Raw genomic sequence first — 15612 nt, forward strand, 5'->3', positions numbered from 1 at the left:
CGGTTGGAGATGGTTTTTTGTGACAGGGCTAAAACCAACTCTATGACCATTTGGCCCTCGGTTGTAGATGGTAAGAAATATGACCCTGTATTGTTCATTAAAATATTAATTTATTTGAGCGCCAGAGAGCTAAAACGAGTCATCTGGCCAGCCTTCGGTTGGAGATGGCCTTAATAACCGAAACGGTTAAATATAGCTATGTCCAGAATTATAGTATTGTAAGAAATTATTTTTAAATAAATAGTGTTAAGCTATATTCATATACCATCTCTAATAAAATGGATATAGCTTCCTCAATAATTTATTATTTTTAAGTTTATATTTTAAATTTATTGGTTAGTTTAATTAAATTACAGTTGGTTGTTTTCAAATCTAGCCGTCATTGTTCTAAAAATTCCTGTCTAGCCTAGGTGGCTGGTCCTCGCCCCTGATTAATGCCTAGGTGTTTGAAAATTAAGAAAGGGCGCATTGACCTACTTAGGCGTCCGCCTTGCTCACTTAGGCACCCGTCTAGGTCGCGACTTGTACTTAGGCAGAAAATTGATTACTTTCATTTTGCATTTTATTTTGTTAAATAAAATGTAAAAGACTTGTTGAATACTTAGAAGAATAATCATTATATACTTGTTCCCCATGTTTTTATTATATAACTCTATACAATTATGTATGTTTTAAGTATAAATAGACACTTATTTAAACAACATATTAATAAATTCACTTAAATCCGCTTAGTCCACCTAAGCGATATGCTCTAGCCTACCGCTTGACTAGCGCCTAGCATCCTTTATAACCTGGCTATCTGTTGAATTTGAATTAATTATTCCAACTGAGGAGCTTGGCTGCAAAAAAGAGCTGTGAGGGGGCTACATTTGGCTAGCCGCCCTGATACCCCTTTGACCAAATAATGGTATGATGAACTCCGTAGAAATATAGCTCAGCCATCATGAGTTGGAGATGATTTTTTAGACCAATCCGACCTTCTTGCTTTTATATCTTTAGCCTTCTCCATTACAATGTACTTTATACAAAACAAGAAACTGGACGCATGTCCCTCACCATTCATTCATTCATACGTATATATCCAAGGTCGCTACACTACCTCAGCAAAATTAAGTGGTATATTTTTCATTTGATTACATATTTGGTTTGATTTTCTTAAATAGTTGTATTTCATTTGGTTTTATTAAGTTTGTACACTCATTATCTCATATTCTTTCGTCGGAGAGAGAGAAATCAAACTAATAACTTCGGATGCAAAACTAATAGCTCGTTTGAATGTGTTTTTAAAATAACTGAAAGTGCTTTTTGGTGAAAATGTTTTTTTTTTTTGACAAAGTGGTGAAAATATTTTTAGAACCAATCTTTAGTAAAAATGCAAGTAAATTCTGAAAAAAATACTTAAATGCTTCATGGAAGAAGAACATAATTGGTGCTTCTTGCTATAAACACTTCAAGTGCTTTCGGAACCCAAAAATATATTTTTTTAAAAGCATTTTCAGTTATTTTAAAAGTACATCCAAACGAGTACTAAATCATCATAACAACTTTAAACTACAAACTCATTCACCTCTACTCTCAAAAGCATGTATCAATTTCCTTGAAAAAAAAAGTTGCATAATAATTTTGACTTGTGTGAGTCCATTTTCAAATTGGAAATAAAATAAAATCTATGGTTACCTTATCTTTCTCTCTTGTTTTATTTTCCCCGAAAGAAAAGGCTAGAAGATCAGTTTAAGATTATCTTGTTAAGATCCTTCATATTCAAAGCAAAAAAAATAAATAGAAAAGATAAAGTCAAAGTTCCCAGAAGGATAAAGGATTAGGATTAGGAGGCATATTGCAAGGTACGTACAAGTGTACAACACATGAAGCATGTGCGCCCGATAAGTCACGAGTTTAGGTTTGCCACTCCCGTGACAAACATTATTATGTTTATGTAATAACACAATTTAAGATCCATATAATCAAAATTTTGAGAAGGATTCTCTACCGTTCGAATTATTCGTTCTCTTTCTATTTAACCGGTCACGATTAAATTACTTTACGATATCATCAATATTAAAGGGGTGGAGAATGAGCTAAGCCCCACAATAGACTAACAATAATGTAGTTCAAATTCATTTTTTGTGAGAATCAAACATAATACCTCTCACTTACAAGTAAAAATGAATAATACTAGACCATAGTACTAAGTAGCTGATATTTTCTGAGTTCGAGAATATAAAAAACAATTAACACATATAAACTTTACCATCATTAGGTGAGAAACTTAGTTGCATCACTGGCCTGCGTGACGTGAGAGATAAAAGAACCAACAAGATCGTCTTCATATCATTTTGGTTAGGATTATGAGAATCTGTAAATCATATTCGTTCATCGTACATCGTGCGGTCAGTTTTTGTCAGGTACTGTTTGTATTTAATTTTAGAGTAATGCTAGGAAGATTAAATTTTCAAACAAATGATGTGTCACAAGTAAGAAATCGGCACGTTAATCGATACTTGATTAATAATTCAATAATCAATAACCACATTATTTGGTGTACACAATTTTGGTCTTCCTAGCATTACCTCTAATTTTAAATACAAATATTTAAATGATTTCTAACCGCACAATGTACAATAAACATATATGATTCACGGATTTCCGGAATAATCACAAAGAGAAATCCGAATTCATAAAAGAATAAACCATAAGCTCTCAATGAAAAGATTCTAGTTAATTACTTGTCGTGTCATAAACTAAAAGATTTTTCAATGTCTCTATGATTCGATAAATTATTACATGTTGTTTTACGAATCCATGGGTGTTTTTCGAATCTATGGTACGAAGATTTAGAATAGTATTATTAAATTTTAATAAAATAAGTAGATTTGTTTACTAACAATTGGGTGGTAAGTCACAATGACATATGTGCCAATAACAACACTCCAAATTTTGCGTTCTTATTTTTGGCATTAGAGAAATTTGCAAAAGGTAGGGGGTCGGAAAGGAGATATTCCAAAAGAAGGAGTGCTTATACGAAAAGATGCTAATCTTTTATTGCCTTATCATGGTAAATATCAAAATATATTTGTTGGCCTTAATTGAATGTCCAATTGTCAAATAACAGCAGATCCTCCTATCACGGCACCACGCACTTATCTCATTGGTCCCTCTGATAAGTCCTCAGCTAACAACCCCATCTCCTCTCCCTTTTTATATAAAGAAAAAAAACAAGCTCAAAACTCCAAATATCTCACCATAGCCCACTATTGACGTTTACTCTTATCCATAAAAAAGAGAGTACGAAAAATAACGATACAAATTTTGATGATTGGAACCGTTCAGTTTCTCAATTTTTGTTGAAAGATCACTATTTGTAAAAAGATATTTTAATAAAAAATTATTCAGTCGTTCAGATGTATAAGATAAACCGACTATGTAGGTACCAAGTAATTGATGTGAACTGTTTGTTTATTTGATTCATTTGAATGATTAAATGATCTTCAATGCGAATGATTTTTTTGTAAGATTGTTCTTCAGATATTGATTAATAAATTGATGGGATCAAATCGTTGATTTTATTCGACCAAGATGCATTCTCTACAAACGTACTTTTATGCTGTATTCATATTTACATTTTTCATAATATCGTAGTGGATGTGGTGGGTATTACCCTAGAATACCATCGTGGTAATAATCCAAACCAATCAAATTAGATCATATCCTTTAAAGTTGTGACATATTAATGTGCAATTGACCTAAAATATCGTCAAATTTACATCTTGTTGCATGGATTATTCTCGACAAGTAGGGTATCTAACTCCTGATAAATATATTTCACTCTCGACAAGCGGAGACAACTACCATTAGTTGAAACCAATGTTTACATTTTTTTTTTATATAAATGAGAGAAATATATGGTCGATATCGGAGAAACTCTTAAGTTTATGCTAAAATTGATATATATTGTCGATATTTCTGATATAATAGTTAAATATCGAGAAACTCTTCTATTTTGTCAAAACTAATGTTTGAAGATCCCTAAAGTTTCATTTTAAATTTCCAACATTTCCATCGAAAACAACTGATATCGATATTTGATATATTTATTAATATTTTCATAAATTTACATATATATATATATATATATATTTCTACCGATACTGACATTTTAAACGCTGAAACCGAATCAATGACATTGAATTTCATAAAAAGAAAAAAGAAATAAAAAAAACAAAGGAAGGCACGTGGCCTCCTATATATAGGACCCTTCCTCTACCTCCCTCACTTCCTTCATGAGCTGGCTCTCTCCGTTTCTTCTCTTCCGCCTCGGATCACTCCCTCAGTCCCCCCTGTATCGCTCGCTCCCCCTCTCAAGGATTCAGTCAAACACCCGCCCCATGTCGAATCCCAAGATTTCAGCAACCGTTAAGAAAATATATTTTTGAATTCTCAGCAACCGTTCGATCATTTTTCTCGAACTTTCTCGTCGTTTCTCGCGGTGGTTTGTTGCGGGGAGGAGAGAGAGAAAGAGGGAGAGTGGCGGCGCGCATTTCAGCACTTGCTGTATGTCAGTAGACTGTATAGAGACCTACTTAGGTGGAATTGGTGAGCTCGCGAACCCCTTGCAATGGCCTCAGCTTCGAAAAAAACGACGCCTTCCTGTTGCTTCCGCCCCGATTCGGCGGCTCTCGTTCCGCGCGAGGCGGCGCCGGCGGCGCAGACTTCTTCCAACGCCGTTGTATCGGCCTCCGCCGTGCAAGATTGGACTGGCGTCACCGGCGCCGAGGATCGGCGCGATGATCAGCGCCCCAAGAAGATCGCAATGGCGGCCTTGATTCCTGAACCTTCTGCCAATGCCTCCACTACAGGTCTATTAACATTTCTTAATTTTATTTAATTTTTTGTAAAATATTGATATATATAATATATATACGTACGTATTTTTGTAAATAATGATTCTTTGAATACTGTATTGCCGATGAGATTTGAAAAAAATTGAAATTTCTTGAATTCTTGATTTGTGTTTGCATAAAATGCAGGTTTCTGCTTGGTTCTCTTGTATTTTTGTTTAATTTTCGATACGTCCTTTTCGTTTCTAAATTTGGTGGGACTCGTCCTTGTGTCACTCTTGTGATTAGTTTGTCTTTGTGTGCTGCTTGGAACTAAGAATTCTGGAGGTAGAACCAAAACAGAAAGAGTAGAAGTTAAACAAAAAGACGGGGAGAGAAAGCCAAATAAAAGAGGGATTATGACACCCGAATCTAATTCGGAGAACAAGCTAGTTTGTTTCTTTAACTTTTTCTTGAGTAGGTCGATGTTAAGTGAATTTGATCATAAGGCAATGTTTTAGAATAAGTAAATAAATAATTAGGAACTTGTTTAAAGATTGTCAGTTTTTTCAATAGCGGGATATTTCTTGATATAAGTTGCAGAACATAATCGTTAGGAAAACGAAGGAAAGAATTCAGTCCATAAAAGTACCTGGAGTGGAGATGGTAGGACATTTTTTTATTTTCACAAGCTCCTCTTCGATTTTCTCTGAGCACAGCATTACTTTCATTTTCTCAAATGAATTTTTGTTATACAATTAAAATTAGGGAACTTTAACGAAAAGCTCCCGGTACTGTTTACTTTAACGAAAAACCACATTATTACACTAAAAGGTCAATCCTGTACTATTCACTTTACCATTTATTTTGTTATTATCGTTAAAACTCAAAGTTTTCAAGCTATTTTCATTAATTTTCCTTTAAAATTAAGAATAACTTCGTTGAATTTCGAGTGCGAAGCTGAAAACTTTCACATCGTATTGCAATGTTCATGGTTTGTTTTAAGTGATTTTTGACGCTGAAAGTTTCTGTTTCACTTGGTTGGTTCAACTAATATCATGTAGGCATCTCAATCATGCTTAGGCCTCAAACAAGGCATCCATTGGACCCTTTATCTGCTGCTGAAATCTCTGTGGCAGTGGCAACTGTCAGGGCAGCTGGAGAGACACCCGAGGTTTGTTAATTTCACTGTTGATTTTTTCTATAACAAATAGAATTCTTATTTGGTTGAGATGGTTGGCTAAATAACACTATTTTCATTCCAGGTTAGAGATAGTATGCGTTTTGTTGAAGTGGTTCTACTGGAACCAGATAAACACGTTGTTGCATTAGCGGATGCATACTTTTTTCCACCTTTCCAACCATCATTACTTCCCAGAACCAAAGGTGGACCTATAATCCCAACCAAGCTTCCCCCTCGGCGAGCTCGACTTGTTGTTTACAACAAGAAGTCAAATGAGACGAGCACATGGATTGTTGAGCTGTCCGAAGTACATGCAGCTACTCGAGGTGGACATCACAGAGGAAAAGTAATATCATCGGAAGTTGTTCCAGATGTTCAGCCTCCCATGGTACTTTTCTTTCGCGCGTTTATTTTTGACATTTGAACTTGTTTGTACCCTTGTATGACCTGTTGTTGCGATATATGCTAAGCTTCAGTTGTTGCATAGCTGTATGATGTTTCTGTAAATTCTTAACTTTTTATTTTCCGGAACTTCAGGATGCTGTGGAATATGCAGAATGTGAAGCAGTTGTGAAAGACTTTCCTCCATTTAGAGAAGCTATGAAGAAGAGAGGTATTGAAGACATGGACCTCGTGATGGTTGATGCCTGGTATGTAATTTACATTTAGTGCTCCTGTACATGTGGAATGTCAGCAGGTTAATCAATGACCGTCGACATAAGTTTTGGTGTTAACGCTGCAGGTGTGTTGGCTATCATAGTGAGGCTGATGCTCCTAGCCAAAGACTTGCTAAACCATTGATATTCTGTAGAACTGAGAGTGACTGCCCAATGGAAAATGGTTACGCACGCCCAGTTGAGGGCATCTATATTCTCGTTGATATGCAAAACATGGTGGTGATAAAGTTTGAAGACCGTAAGCTTGTTCCCCTACCTCCAGCTGATCCATTGAGGAACTATACTCCTGGAGAAACAAGAGGTGGTGTTGATCGAAGTGATGTGAAGCCTTTACAAATTATTCAGCCTGAAGGTCCAAGCTTTCGTGTTAATGGGTACTTTGTGGAGTGGCAGAAGGTATATTTTAAATTGATTTCGTAATTTGTATTTTTTCTTTAACTAAATTCTGATTGTAAACTAACATTCTGTTTGGCAGTGGAATTTTCGTATTGGATTCACTCCCAGGGAGGGACTGGTTATATATTCTGTGGCATATGTTGACGGCAATAGAGGTCGAAGGCCTGTAGCCCATAGGTTGAGTTTTGTGGAAATGGTGGTGCCATATGGAGATCCTAATGATCCACATTATAGAAAAAATGCTTTTGATGCCGGGGAAGATGGCCTTGGTAAAAATGCACATTCCCTAAAGAAGGTTTGAGGACAAATTATTGGCTCAGTTTTGGTATATGTTTTCTTAATAACTTGCATATCTCTTATTTATTTTATCCGTATTGGGCTGAAATTAAACTACCATGGCAGGGGTGTGATTGTTTGGGCTTAATCAAATACTTTGATGCACACTTTACAAACTTCACTGGAGGTGTTGAAACTATCGAAAATTGTGTATGTTTGCACGAAGAAGATCATGGAATTCTGTGGAAGCATCAGGACTGGAGAACAGGCCTAGCAGAAGTGCGCAGGTCAAGAAGGCTAACAGTGTCATTTATATGTACTGTAGCTAATTATGAGTACGGGTTCTTCTGGCACTTTTATCAGGCAAGTTTTACGTAACTTTCTCGCTTTTTTAAGATCAAGTGTAGTGCATGTTCTTTTCCATTTAATGTTCTTTTCAGTTTAATGTTAACTTGCCCCGTATCCCTTTTGAACTGGAGGACTGAAGAAAAGTTAGGTTGGATAATTAGTTTCAATTCCCCTTATAATTATTTTATGGTTCTTTGTCATAGATACAACAATATGGCTTAGGATACTTAGAGAATTTGAATTATCTGCCAACTGTATAATCAATAGTTCCAGTTCCGTCTCGAGGGTTTTCGTGTAGTTTTCACTTGCTTGTCTTTCACGAGCTACCTGTCTAATGGCGAAGTCAATGTTGTGCTGTTTTCAGGATGGAAAAATTGAAGCTGAAGTTAAACTTACAGGAGTTCTCAGCTTGGGAGCACTACAACCTGGAGAAGTTAGAAAATATGGAACTGTGATTGCACCTGGGCTATATGCACCAGTCCATCAACACTTTTTTGTTGCTCGTATGGATATGGCTGTTGATTGCAAGCCTGGGGAAACTTTCAATCAGGTATGCTGCCAAAAGTCTTAAAACTGTGATTATAAGAGTAGCCCATGGATGTTTGAGGGCCACACCTACATCCACAAAATCACTAGTTAGAAAATAAAAGTGAATTTGTGTTTTTGTTTTTTTTTTCCCCCAAAAGAATTTGTGTTTTAGTTTAAAACGTCGTATGTTGCCCCGGTAATACCAGGGGATCCTTTACTCCCCCCACCCTCAAAATCATGTTTCTTCCCTAACTACGTATTGTAGGTTGTGGAGATGGATGTTAAGGTTGAGAAACCTGGAGAGAATAACGTCCACAGCAATGCATTTTATGCTGAGGAGACACTTCTCAGGACTGAATCAGAGGCAATGCGTGACTGTAATCCTTTGACGGCTCGCCATTGGATTGTAAGGCATCGTTACCATGATTTTGCAACTGGTCCTGCTTAATGATTTCCTTCCGTTGTTTACGATTAGAGTATGTGGTGCGATTCTTGTGTCTAATCATGCTCATGCTGATTTGAAATTTGTTTATGGTCCAGGTACGGAACACACGAACTGTTAATAGGACTGGACAGTTAACAGGCTACAAGCTTGTACCGGGTTCAAACTGTTTGCCATTAGCTGGTCCCGAGGCCAAGTTTTTGCGAAGAGCAGCTTTCCTGAAACATAATCTATGGGTTACACAATATTCTCGTGATGAAATGTTTCCCGGAGGAGAGTTTCCAAATCAAAATCCACGTGCTGGTGAAGGATTGGCCACTTGGGTTAAGAAAAATCGATCTCTGGAAGAAACTGACATTGTTCTTTGGTTGGTTTCCGTCTTAGCTTCTCCATGTCCACGATCATATATTTTGCCTTAGTAAGTTGGCAGATGTTAATAACCAGCCGTGATGATGATTGCAGGTATGTATTCGGAATCACACACGTACCACGGTTGGAAGACTGGCCTGTCATGCCGGTGGAGCGCATCGGATTTATGCTCATGGTACTCACGCGATAAATCTTGTTTACACACCTTTTACGCTCGACGGTTTGTCGTTTTATTGTCTTGCATTGTGATCCCGCAGTTGTGGTTGATTTTTGTGGTTGCAGCCTCACGGATTCTTCAACGCCTCTCCGGCAGTGGATGTTCCACCAAGTGCATGTGAGTTGGAAGCCAAGGAAAATGATGTCAAAGACAGCGGAGTAGCCAAGCCCATTCAGAACGGGTTGCTAGCAAAGCTCTGAAAAAACATGTTTTCTTGTTTGCATCATCTTTTAGTATGATCGAGCTACACGCAAGGATTACCAAATCTTATCTTTCACAAATGAAACTGTGTTCTTTTGTTTTGGTGTGAATTACGGGTGCACGTTGGTTTGGAAATTCCAATCCGGACCGAAAATTTCTGTTCCGGGTATGAATATTTCGATTTCCAAAATTTCCGAAAAATTTGGATTGTAATAGGAATGTGCTTATCCGATCCGAAATTTCTCAAAACTAAATACTACAAAATAAAATTATGCATAATCTTATTTTATCATGTTTATTGTGATATCGTTAGATATGTTTTGAATTTGTATTTTGTAGACTAATCATTCCGATAATCCAAAATTCTAAAATGTTTTTGGATTGGCATTGAAATACTAGTTTCTGATTCGACCCGACTGAAAATCACCCCTAGGTGTGACTAGGATTTTGATTTCTCTTCCTGAATGAAACTGCATTCCATTAGTATTTTTGGTTCAGGACTTCAATTCGTAAATTATCTTTTAACATAAGTTGAGTAAACTTTTAGTTTTCATGTAATTAAATCCTTCATTCTATGGATGTCATAACCTAAACGATAATTATAAATTTAAATTTTTGTGGGGGCGGGAGAGAATAGTGCCCTCTCAGACAACTTGAAACAAATAATTTGTGATAAATATTTGTTTTATAAAAAAATATAAATTAGTAATATCACGTAACTCTTCAAAAAAATTAGTCCAATTTTCTCCAATTTTAGCATTAAAAAGTGCTCATTCCAAGTTCAGAAAAAGCTCTAAAATATGTCTGATTTCATTCCCACCTTTCAATTTCCCGCCCTTTTCCACATTTAAGCTGCCACGGACGAACAAGGCAAATTGATGAATCGAAAAACCAATGACCCCAGAAAATCTCCTAACCCGTCCTCTCATCGCCGATAAATTAACGCTGGGTTGCCCACTCCTCGACCGCTGCCTCGGCGGCGGGGTCCCCTGCTGTTCAATAACGGAGCTCGTCGCCGAGAGCAGTTGCGGCAAGACTCAATTTTGCCTCCAACTCGCCCTCTCCGCTCAGCTCCCGCCATCCCACGGCGGCCTCTCCGCCTCCTCGCTTTACCTACACACCGAATTCCCTTTCCCGTTTCGCCGCCTCCACCAACTCTCCCAAGCATTTCAATCCTCACACGCTAACCTCGTAGCCATTAACCCCTGTGAAGATGTGTATGTTCATGCTGTGCACGACGCACATCAGATGCTTGATATAATGCCCAAGATAGAGTCTTTTATTGAGAGCGAGAAAACCCGGTTGCCTGTCAGGCTAATTGTGATTGATTCCATCGCGGCGCTGTTCCGGACTGAATTTAACAACACCCCTTTGGATCTTAAGCGGAGGTCGTCGCTGTTTTTCAAGATTGCCGGGAAGTTAAAGTCGTTGGCCAACAGGTTCCGATTAGCGGTGGTGGTGACGAACCAGGTGGTTGATTTTATGGGGGCAAGTGATGGGGTGAATGGGGTCAAAGTGGGCAACTTTGGCTCATTGGATTCGTCGGGAAGACGGGTTTGCCCTGCTCTGGGACTCGCTTGGGCGAATTGCGTGAATTCAAGGTTGTTCTTGTCGAGAAATGAGGTGGTTGTTGGCGAAGGGAATAGCAATGAGCTGGAGGATGGTTTTTGTAGGCAAACAAAGAGGCGACTTGATATTCTTTTTGCGCCTCATTTGCCCCAAGCATCGTGTGAATTTGTCATCACACGACAAGGAGTGTTTGGAGTTGAGTCAGTTGGCATATAGAACTGATTGAAGTGGCCCTGTGCTTGCTTATATTATTTTTAGTGTTTGATTTTGTATGTAGGCTTCCGCTAACAAAAGTGAAGACCGGATTACTACACCATTGGTTTTAGATTCACTTGTCATGAGATCAAATGATTCTGAGGCCAAGTTTTTGCGAAAGGAGGATTTCTTGAAACACGATCATTGGGTTACACTATACACACATGGTAAGATGTTTCCCCTTATTGGATTCACTCGCAGGGAGGGACTGGATATATATTATGTGGCATATGTTGATGGCAGTAAAGGGCGAAGGCCTGTAGGCTGTAGCGGTGGAAATGGTGGGTGCCATATGGAGATCCAAATGATTCACATCGCAGAAAAAATGATGCGGGGGAAGATGGCCTTGGTAATAATGCACCTATTGGATAAATAATTTAGATTCTCCCGTCATGAATATTTTATGATTCTCTGTCATTTGTACAACAGTATGGCTTTAGGATACTTTGAGGATTTGAATTATCTGCTAACTGTATGATGTGAACATTTTCTGCTCATTAAGCATCAGTTCCAGCTCCGTTTGAGAGTTTCCATGTAGTATTCACTTGCTTATCTTTCATGACCTACTTGTCTGTTTTATCACTCTTGTAATTAGCCTACTGGTGAAGCTAATGTTATGCTGTTTGCAGGACGGAAAGTTTGAAGCTGAAGTTAAACTAATACTTGGCTTGGGTTCACTGCAACTTGGAGAAGTTAAAAATATGTTGCTGTGATTGCACTTGGGCTGTGCGCACCAGTTCATTAACAATTTTTTTGTTGCTTGTATGAATATGGCTGTTGATTGCACTAGCTAATGTCTTACCATCAAGCGTTGTGCTTTTGGATTGATTGCTTTTGTTTTCTTGCTTTTGGACTGTAAGACATTGTTACCATTATTTTGCAGCTGGTCCTGCTTAATGATTTCCTTCTGTGTTTAGATATGTGGTGCGGTTCTTGTGTCTGGCCATGATCATGCTGATTAATTTGTTTGTGGTCCAGGTAAAGGAGAAAATGAACTGCTTATAGGACCTCCCTTTGAAAATGAATGGCCGAAGCTTATCTCGCCTAATCCTTCAACTATCATCGATTTCATAATCCTAGACTCTCCTCGAAGTGGAATTTTAATCATAAATTATATAATATCGACTCCTTTTAAAAATTACATTTAAGTATATTTTATATTTGTGAGATGTGTGTTTTCAATCACTAACAAAATTTTATTAGAAACTTATTGGGCAGCTCTTTTATTTTTTTTAACTGAACGATAGCATTAGCGTGTTAAATTGTTAGTTATTAAGATGGAGATGAATTAGTAGATTGAACTAGTGGCAAAGTGCATAGAAATGATTGTTTTTTGCCACTGTATTACAATGATAATGCTGCTAAATTTCTTTTACAACAAAAGGAAAGAAAAAATAATTTGTTTGAGACTGCAAAAATATCATGCCGCGTCATATTTTGCGGCTAAAGTTTGGAAAAAGAATATAAGAAGAAAGCCTCAGAAATGTGGAATTATACATATTTCGTGTACTGTGGAAATTAAAATATAATAAAAAAAGAATCTAAATCCTCTGATGCGCTAAATCACAACCATCCATTCCGCGTCGCCGATTATTCTTTTCTGAAATTCGAGCGTCGCGCCGGCACAGATTCTCAGAAACCCCAACAACCTCTGCGCCCGCCAGACCTCCTAGATTTTCGCTGCCCCCTTCTTGTCTGAGCTCCGACAAGCCTTCCACTCCCCTCGTAGTTATGGCGGCGAACCCGGAAAATGACGAAAAGACCCTTCACGACGAACTCTCCCTCCCGATCCTCCTCGCCGATCGGGTCATCAAATCGGCCCAGGAGGCCGAGTCCTCCAAACTCGACTGCGCTGACCTCGCCAAGCAAGTCGACCGCCTCTCCCAGATGCTCCGATCCGCCGTCCGAATTGCCGCCACCACTCAGTCCCTCTATGAGCGGCCCGTCCGCCGAATCGTCGCCGACGTGGCGAAGAACCTTGAGCGGGCGTTGACCCTGGTCCGGAAATGCAAGCACAGTGGGGTCCTCCGGCAGGTGTTCTCCATCACCACCACTGCTGATTTCAGAAAAGTCTCGAACCTCCTGGAATCTTCGATTGGGGATATGAAGTGGCTTCTCTCGGTGTTTGAGTCCGACGGCGCTAACCTCTCACTGCCGCCGATCGCCAGCAACGACCCGATTCTGAGTTGGGTCTGGTCCTACATCGCCACTATTCAAATGGGTCAACTCAGGGACCGAGTCGACGCGGCAAACTCGCTGGTTTCACTTGCTCGGGACAACGACCGGAACAAGAAGATAATCGTCGACGAAGGAGGCGTGACACCGCTGCTAAAGCTTCTGAAAGAAGGGTCTTCTCCCGACGCCCAAATCGCCGCTGCTAATGCTCTGTTTCACATCGCCACTGATCAAGAAAGGGTCCGAATTATAATCGATTTGTTGGGAATTAACGTTGTTGTTTCGGTTTTGGGCGATTCGCCGATGAGGGTTCAGGTGTGCGTGGTGAGATTGGTGTCAGAAATGGCGGAGCTTGACCCGGTGGCGCAGGAGGAGTTCGGCAGAGAGAATGTGACTAGGCCGTTGGTGTCTCTGCTGGCAATGGATACGGTTCTGGATGATCCGAAGGTGCAACCAGGTAAGCCTAGCATTCATAATCTCGTGCAGATTAATAAGCAGTTAGCTGCAAATGGTTTGAATCCGAATAGCCGTTCGTCTTCCTTTTCGAATCATTATCATTCGGATGGTAGTAGTAGAGGTGGCGGTCATTATCGGAAAGAGAGGGAGAGAGAGGCCGAGTCCAATCCTGAGGTGAAGCTTGAGCTGAAAGCCGGTTGCGCAAAGGCATTGTGGAAATTGTGTAAAGGGTGTTTGTTGAATAGTCGAAAAGTTACAGAGACAAAAGGGTTGATTTGTTTGGCGAAGATTATTGAGAAGGAAGCAGGGGAATTGCAGCTCAATTGCTTGATGACTGTGATGGAAATAGCCGCAGTGGCTGAGTCCAATACCGACCTTAGAAGAGCGGCTTTTAAGCTCAACTCTCCGGCTGCAAAGGCGGTTCTGGATCAGCTTTTGAGAGTGATTCAGGAAGAGGCTAATCTGGAATTGCAAATTCCTGCCATTAAAGCAATTGGGTCATTGGCAAGAACTTTCCCTGCTAGGGAGACCCGGATAGTTGGTCCTCTGGTTGCTCGGCTTGGCAGTGTGGATGTGGATGTGGCAATCGAGGCTGCCATTGCATTAGGGAAGTTTGTGTGCATGGATAATTTCAATTGTGTGGAGCATTCCAAGACGATTATTGAGTTTGATGGCATTCCTTCTCTGATGAGATTGCTACGGACAACTGATCGAACTAATGAACGGGGTCATGTCAATTGCTTAGTACTACTATGCTACCTAGCATTGCATGTCGGCAACAGCAAGGCTCTTGAACAAGCGCGGGCATTGAATACTCTTGAGGGGGGAGCTCGTTCTGTTGTAGCTCAATATCCCGACTTGAGGGAATTGTTAGCCAAAGCTATACACAATCTCACTCTTTATCAGGCTGGAGCTCATCCCCACAGGCAAACCTTCATGCCGTAAGCGCTTGCAGTTTCTGTCATGTGAGTTTCCTGTATTTGTAACATAGATAGACAAATTGACTTATCGCCACCAAAACAAATCGAAAATTGAATGGTGCACGAAATAGTTATTTTGTATTATAGATGTGTGATCACCCAAGAACTGTGTCAGCTGTTGTATTTGACTAGATGAGTGGATGTTTAGGCATGTATCGGCAATCTGTTCCATGTAATTTGAAGGTATAGGTATCTTCTTGTTTCGATAAAGCATCAAACTTTTGCTTCTTCCCGTCTTCTAAACGTGCCTATGCAATGTTCATTGCAGTAACATGATTTTCTTTAGCAGACTGCTACTTGTAATCAGGTTCTGGTTTTCTACAAGATTGGAATGCTGCTTGTAGTCATAACTCTTGGCGATACAAATGGTTTCGCTCTCGTATGATGATGGGACCGCTTGAATCTGCCTCCTGGACAGGATCATTAACAATTTTCTTGAGGGCAATAACGTTCTTCATCAACTACTTAATACGTTAACACGACTAAACTACCCTAGTATTTCTACTACCTTGAGTTCTGATGTGGGTGTTTGGCAACCTTTTGTTGTTCAATTGCAGGGAGGAAGAGAAATACAGCTTCATCACCTCTCTGCAAGTAGAGGGATCCCTTCCATGAACGTAATTGAATGAAAGACCTAAATGGTTAATGTTTGCTGAAACCAGTAACTCCTAATCCAAAAGGAGCAAGAGCTAATATAATCCAACATTGACCCCAAAAAAAATC

The 15612-nt window shown here is 39.3% G+C and overlaps 4 protein-coding genes across 6 annotated transcripts; all 4 read left to right on the forward strand.

The window, feature by feature from the left end:
- The first annotated feature begins 4268 nt into the window (after positions 1-4268).
- Positions 4269-9746, forward strand: LOC126600732 (amine oxidase [copper-containing] zeta, peroxisomal-like). Of its 2 annotated transcripts, none has more exons than XM_050267376.1 (12): positions 4269-4856; positions 5882-5991; positions 6083-6388; positions 6538-6650; positions 6743-7073; positions 7153-7368; positions 7476-7712; positions 8062-8247; positions 8491-8631; positions 8766-9034; positions 9130-9211; positions 9294-9746. In XM_050267376.1, the coding sequence occupies exons 1-12, from the start codon at positions 4616-4618 to the stop codon at positions 9372-9374; spliced, it is 2313 nt and encodes a 770-aa protein (XP_050123333.1). In that variant the 5' UTR covers positions 4269-4615; the 3' UTR covers positions 9375-9746. The 2 variants fall into 2 exon arrangements, with proteins under 2 accessions (XP_050123333.1, XP_050123332.1); XM_050267375.1 differs by having other exon boundaries at positions 4270-4856; positions 9319-9746.
- Positions 9747-10174: 428 nt separating this feature from the next.
- On the forward strand, positions 10175-11402 carry LOC126598760 (DNA repair protein XRCC3 homolog). The gene has a single exon (XM_050265115.1). The coding sequence runs from the start codon at positions 10349-10351 to the stop codon at positions 11237-11239; it is 891 nt and encodes a 296-aa protein (XP_050121072.1). The 5' UTR covers positions 10175-10348; the 3' UTR covers positions 11240-11402.
- Positions 11361-12194, forward strand: LOC126598761 (uncharacterized). 2 transcript variants are annotated; one of them, XM_050265118.1, is made up of 3 exons: positions 11361-11445; positions 11527-11627; positions 11908-12194. In XM_050265118.1, the coding sequence occupies exons 1-3, from the start codon at positions 11361-11363 to the stop codon at positions 11989-11991; spliced, it is 270 nt and encodes an 89-aa protein (XP_050121075.1). In that variant the 3' UTR covers positions 11992-12194. The 2 variants fall into 2 exon arrangements, with proteins under 2 accessions (XP_050121075.1, XP_050121074.1); XM_050265117.1 differs by having other exon boundaries at positions 11361-11627.
- Positions 12195-12766: 572 nt separating this feature from the next.
- Positions 12767-15117, forward strand: LOC126600319 (uncharacterized). The gene has a single exon (XM_050266902.1). The coding sequence runs from the start codon at positions 13010-13012 to the stop codon at positions 14852-14854; it is 1845 nt and encodes a 614-aa protein (XP_050122859.1). The 5' UTR covers positions 12767-13009; the 3' UTR covers positions 14855-15117.
- The last annotated feature ends 495 nt before the right edge of the window (positions 15118-15612 follow it).

The sequence above is a fragment of the Malus sylvestris genome, chromosome 14 (assembly GCF_916048215.2).
Source record: "Malus sylvestris chromosome 14, drMalSylv7.2, whole genome shotgun sequence".
Classification (NCBI taxonomy): domain Eukaryota; kingdom Viridiplantae; phylum Streptophyta; class Magnoliopsida; order Rosales; family Rosaceae; genus Malus; species Malus sylvestris.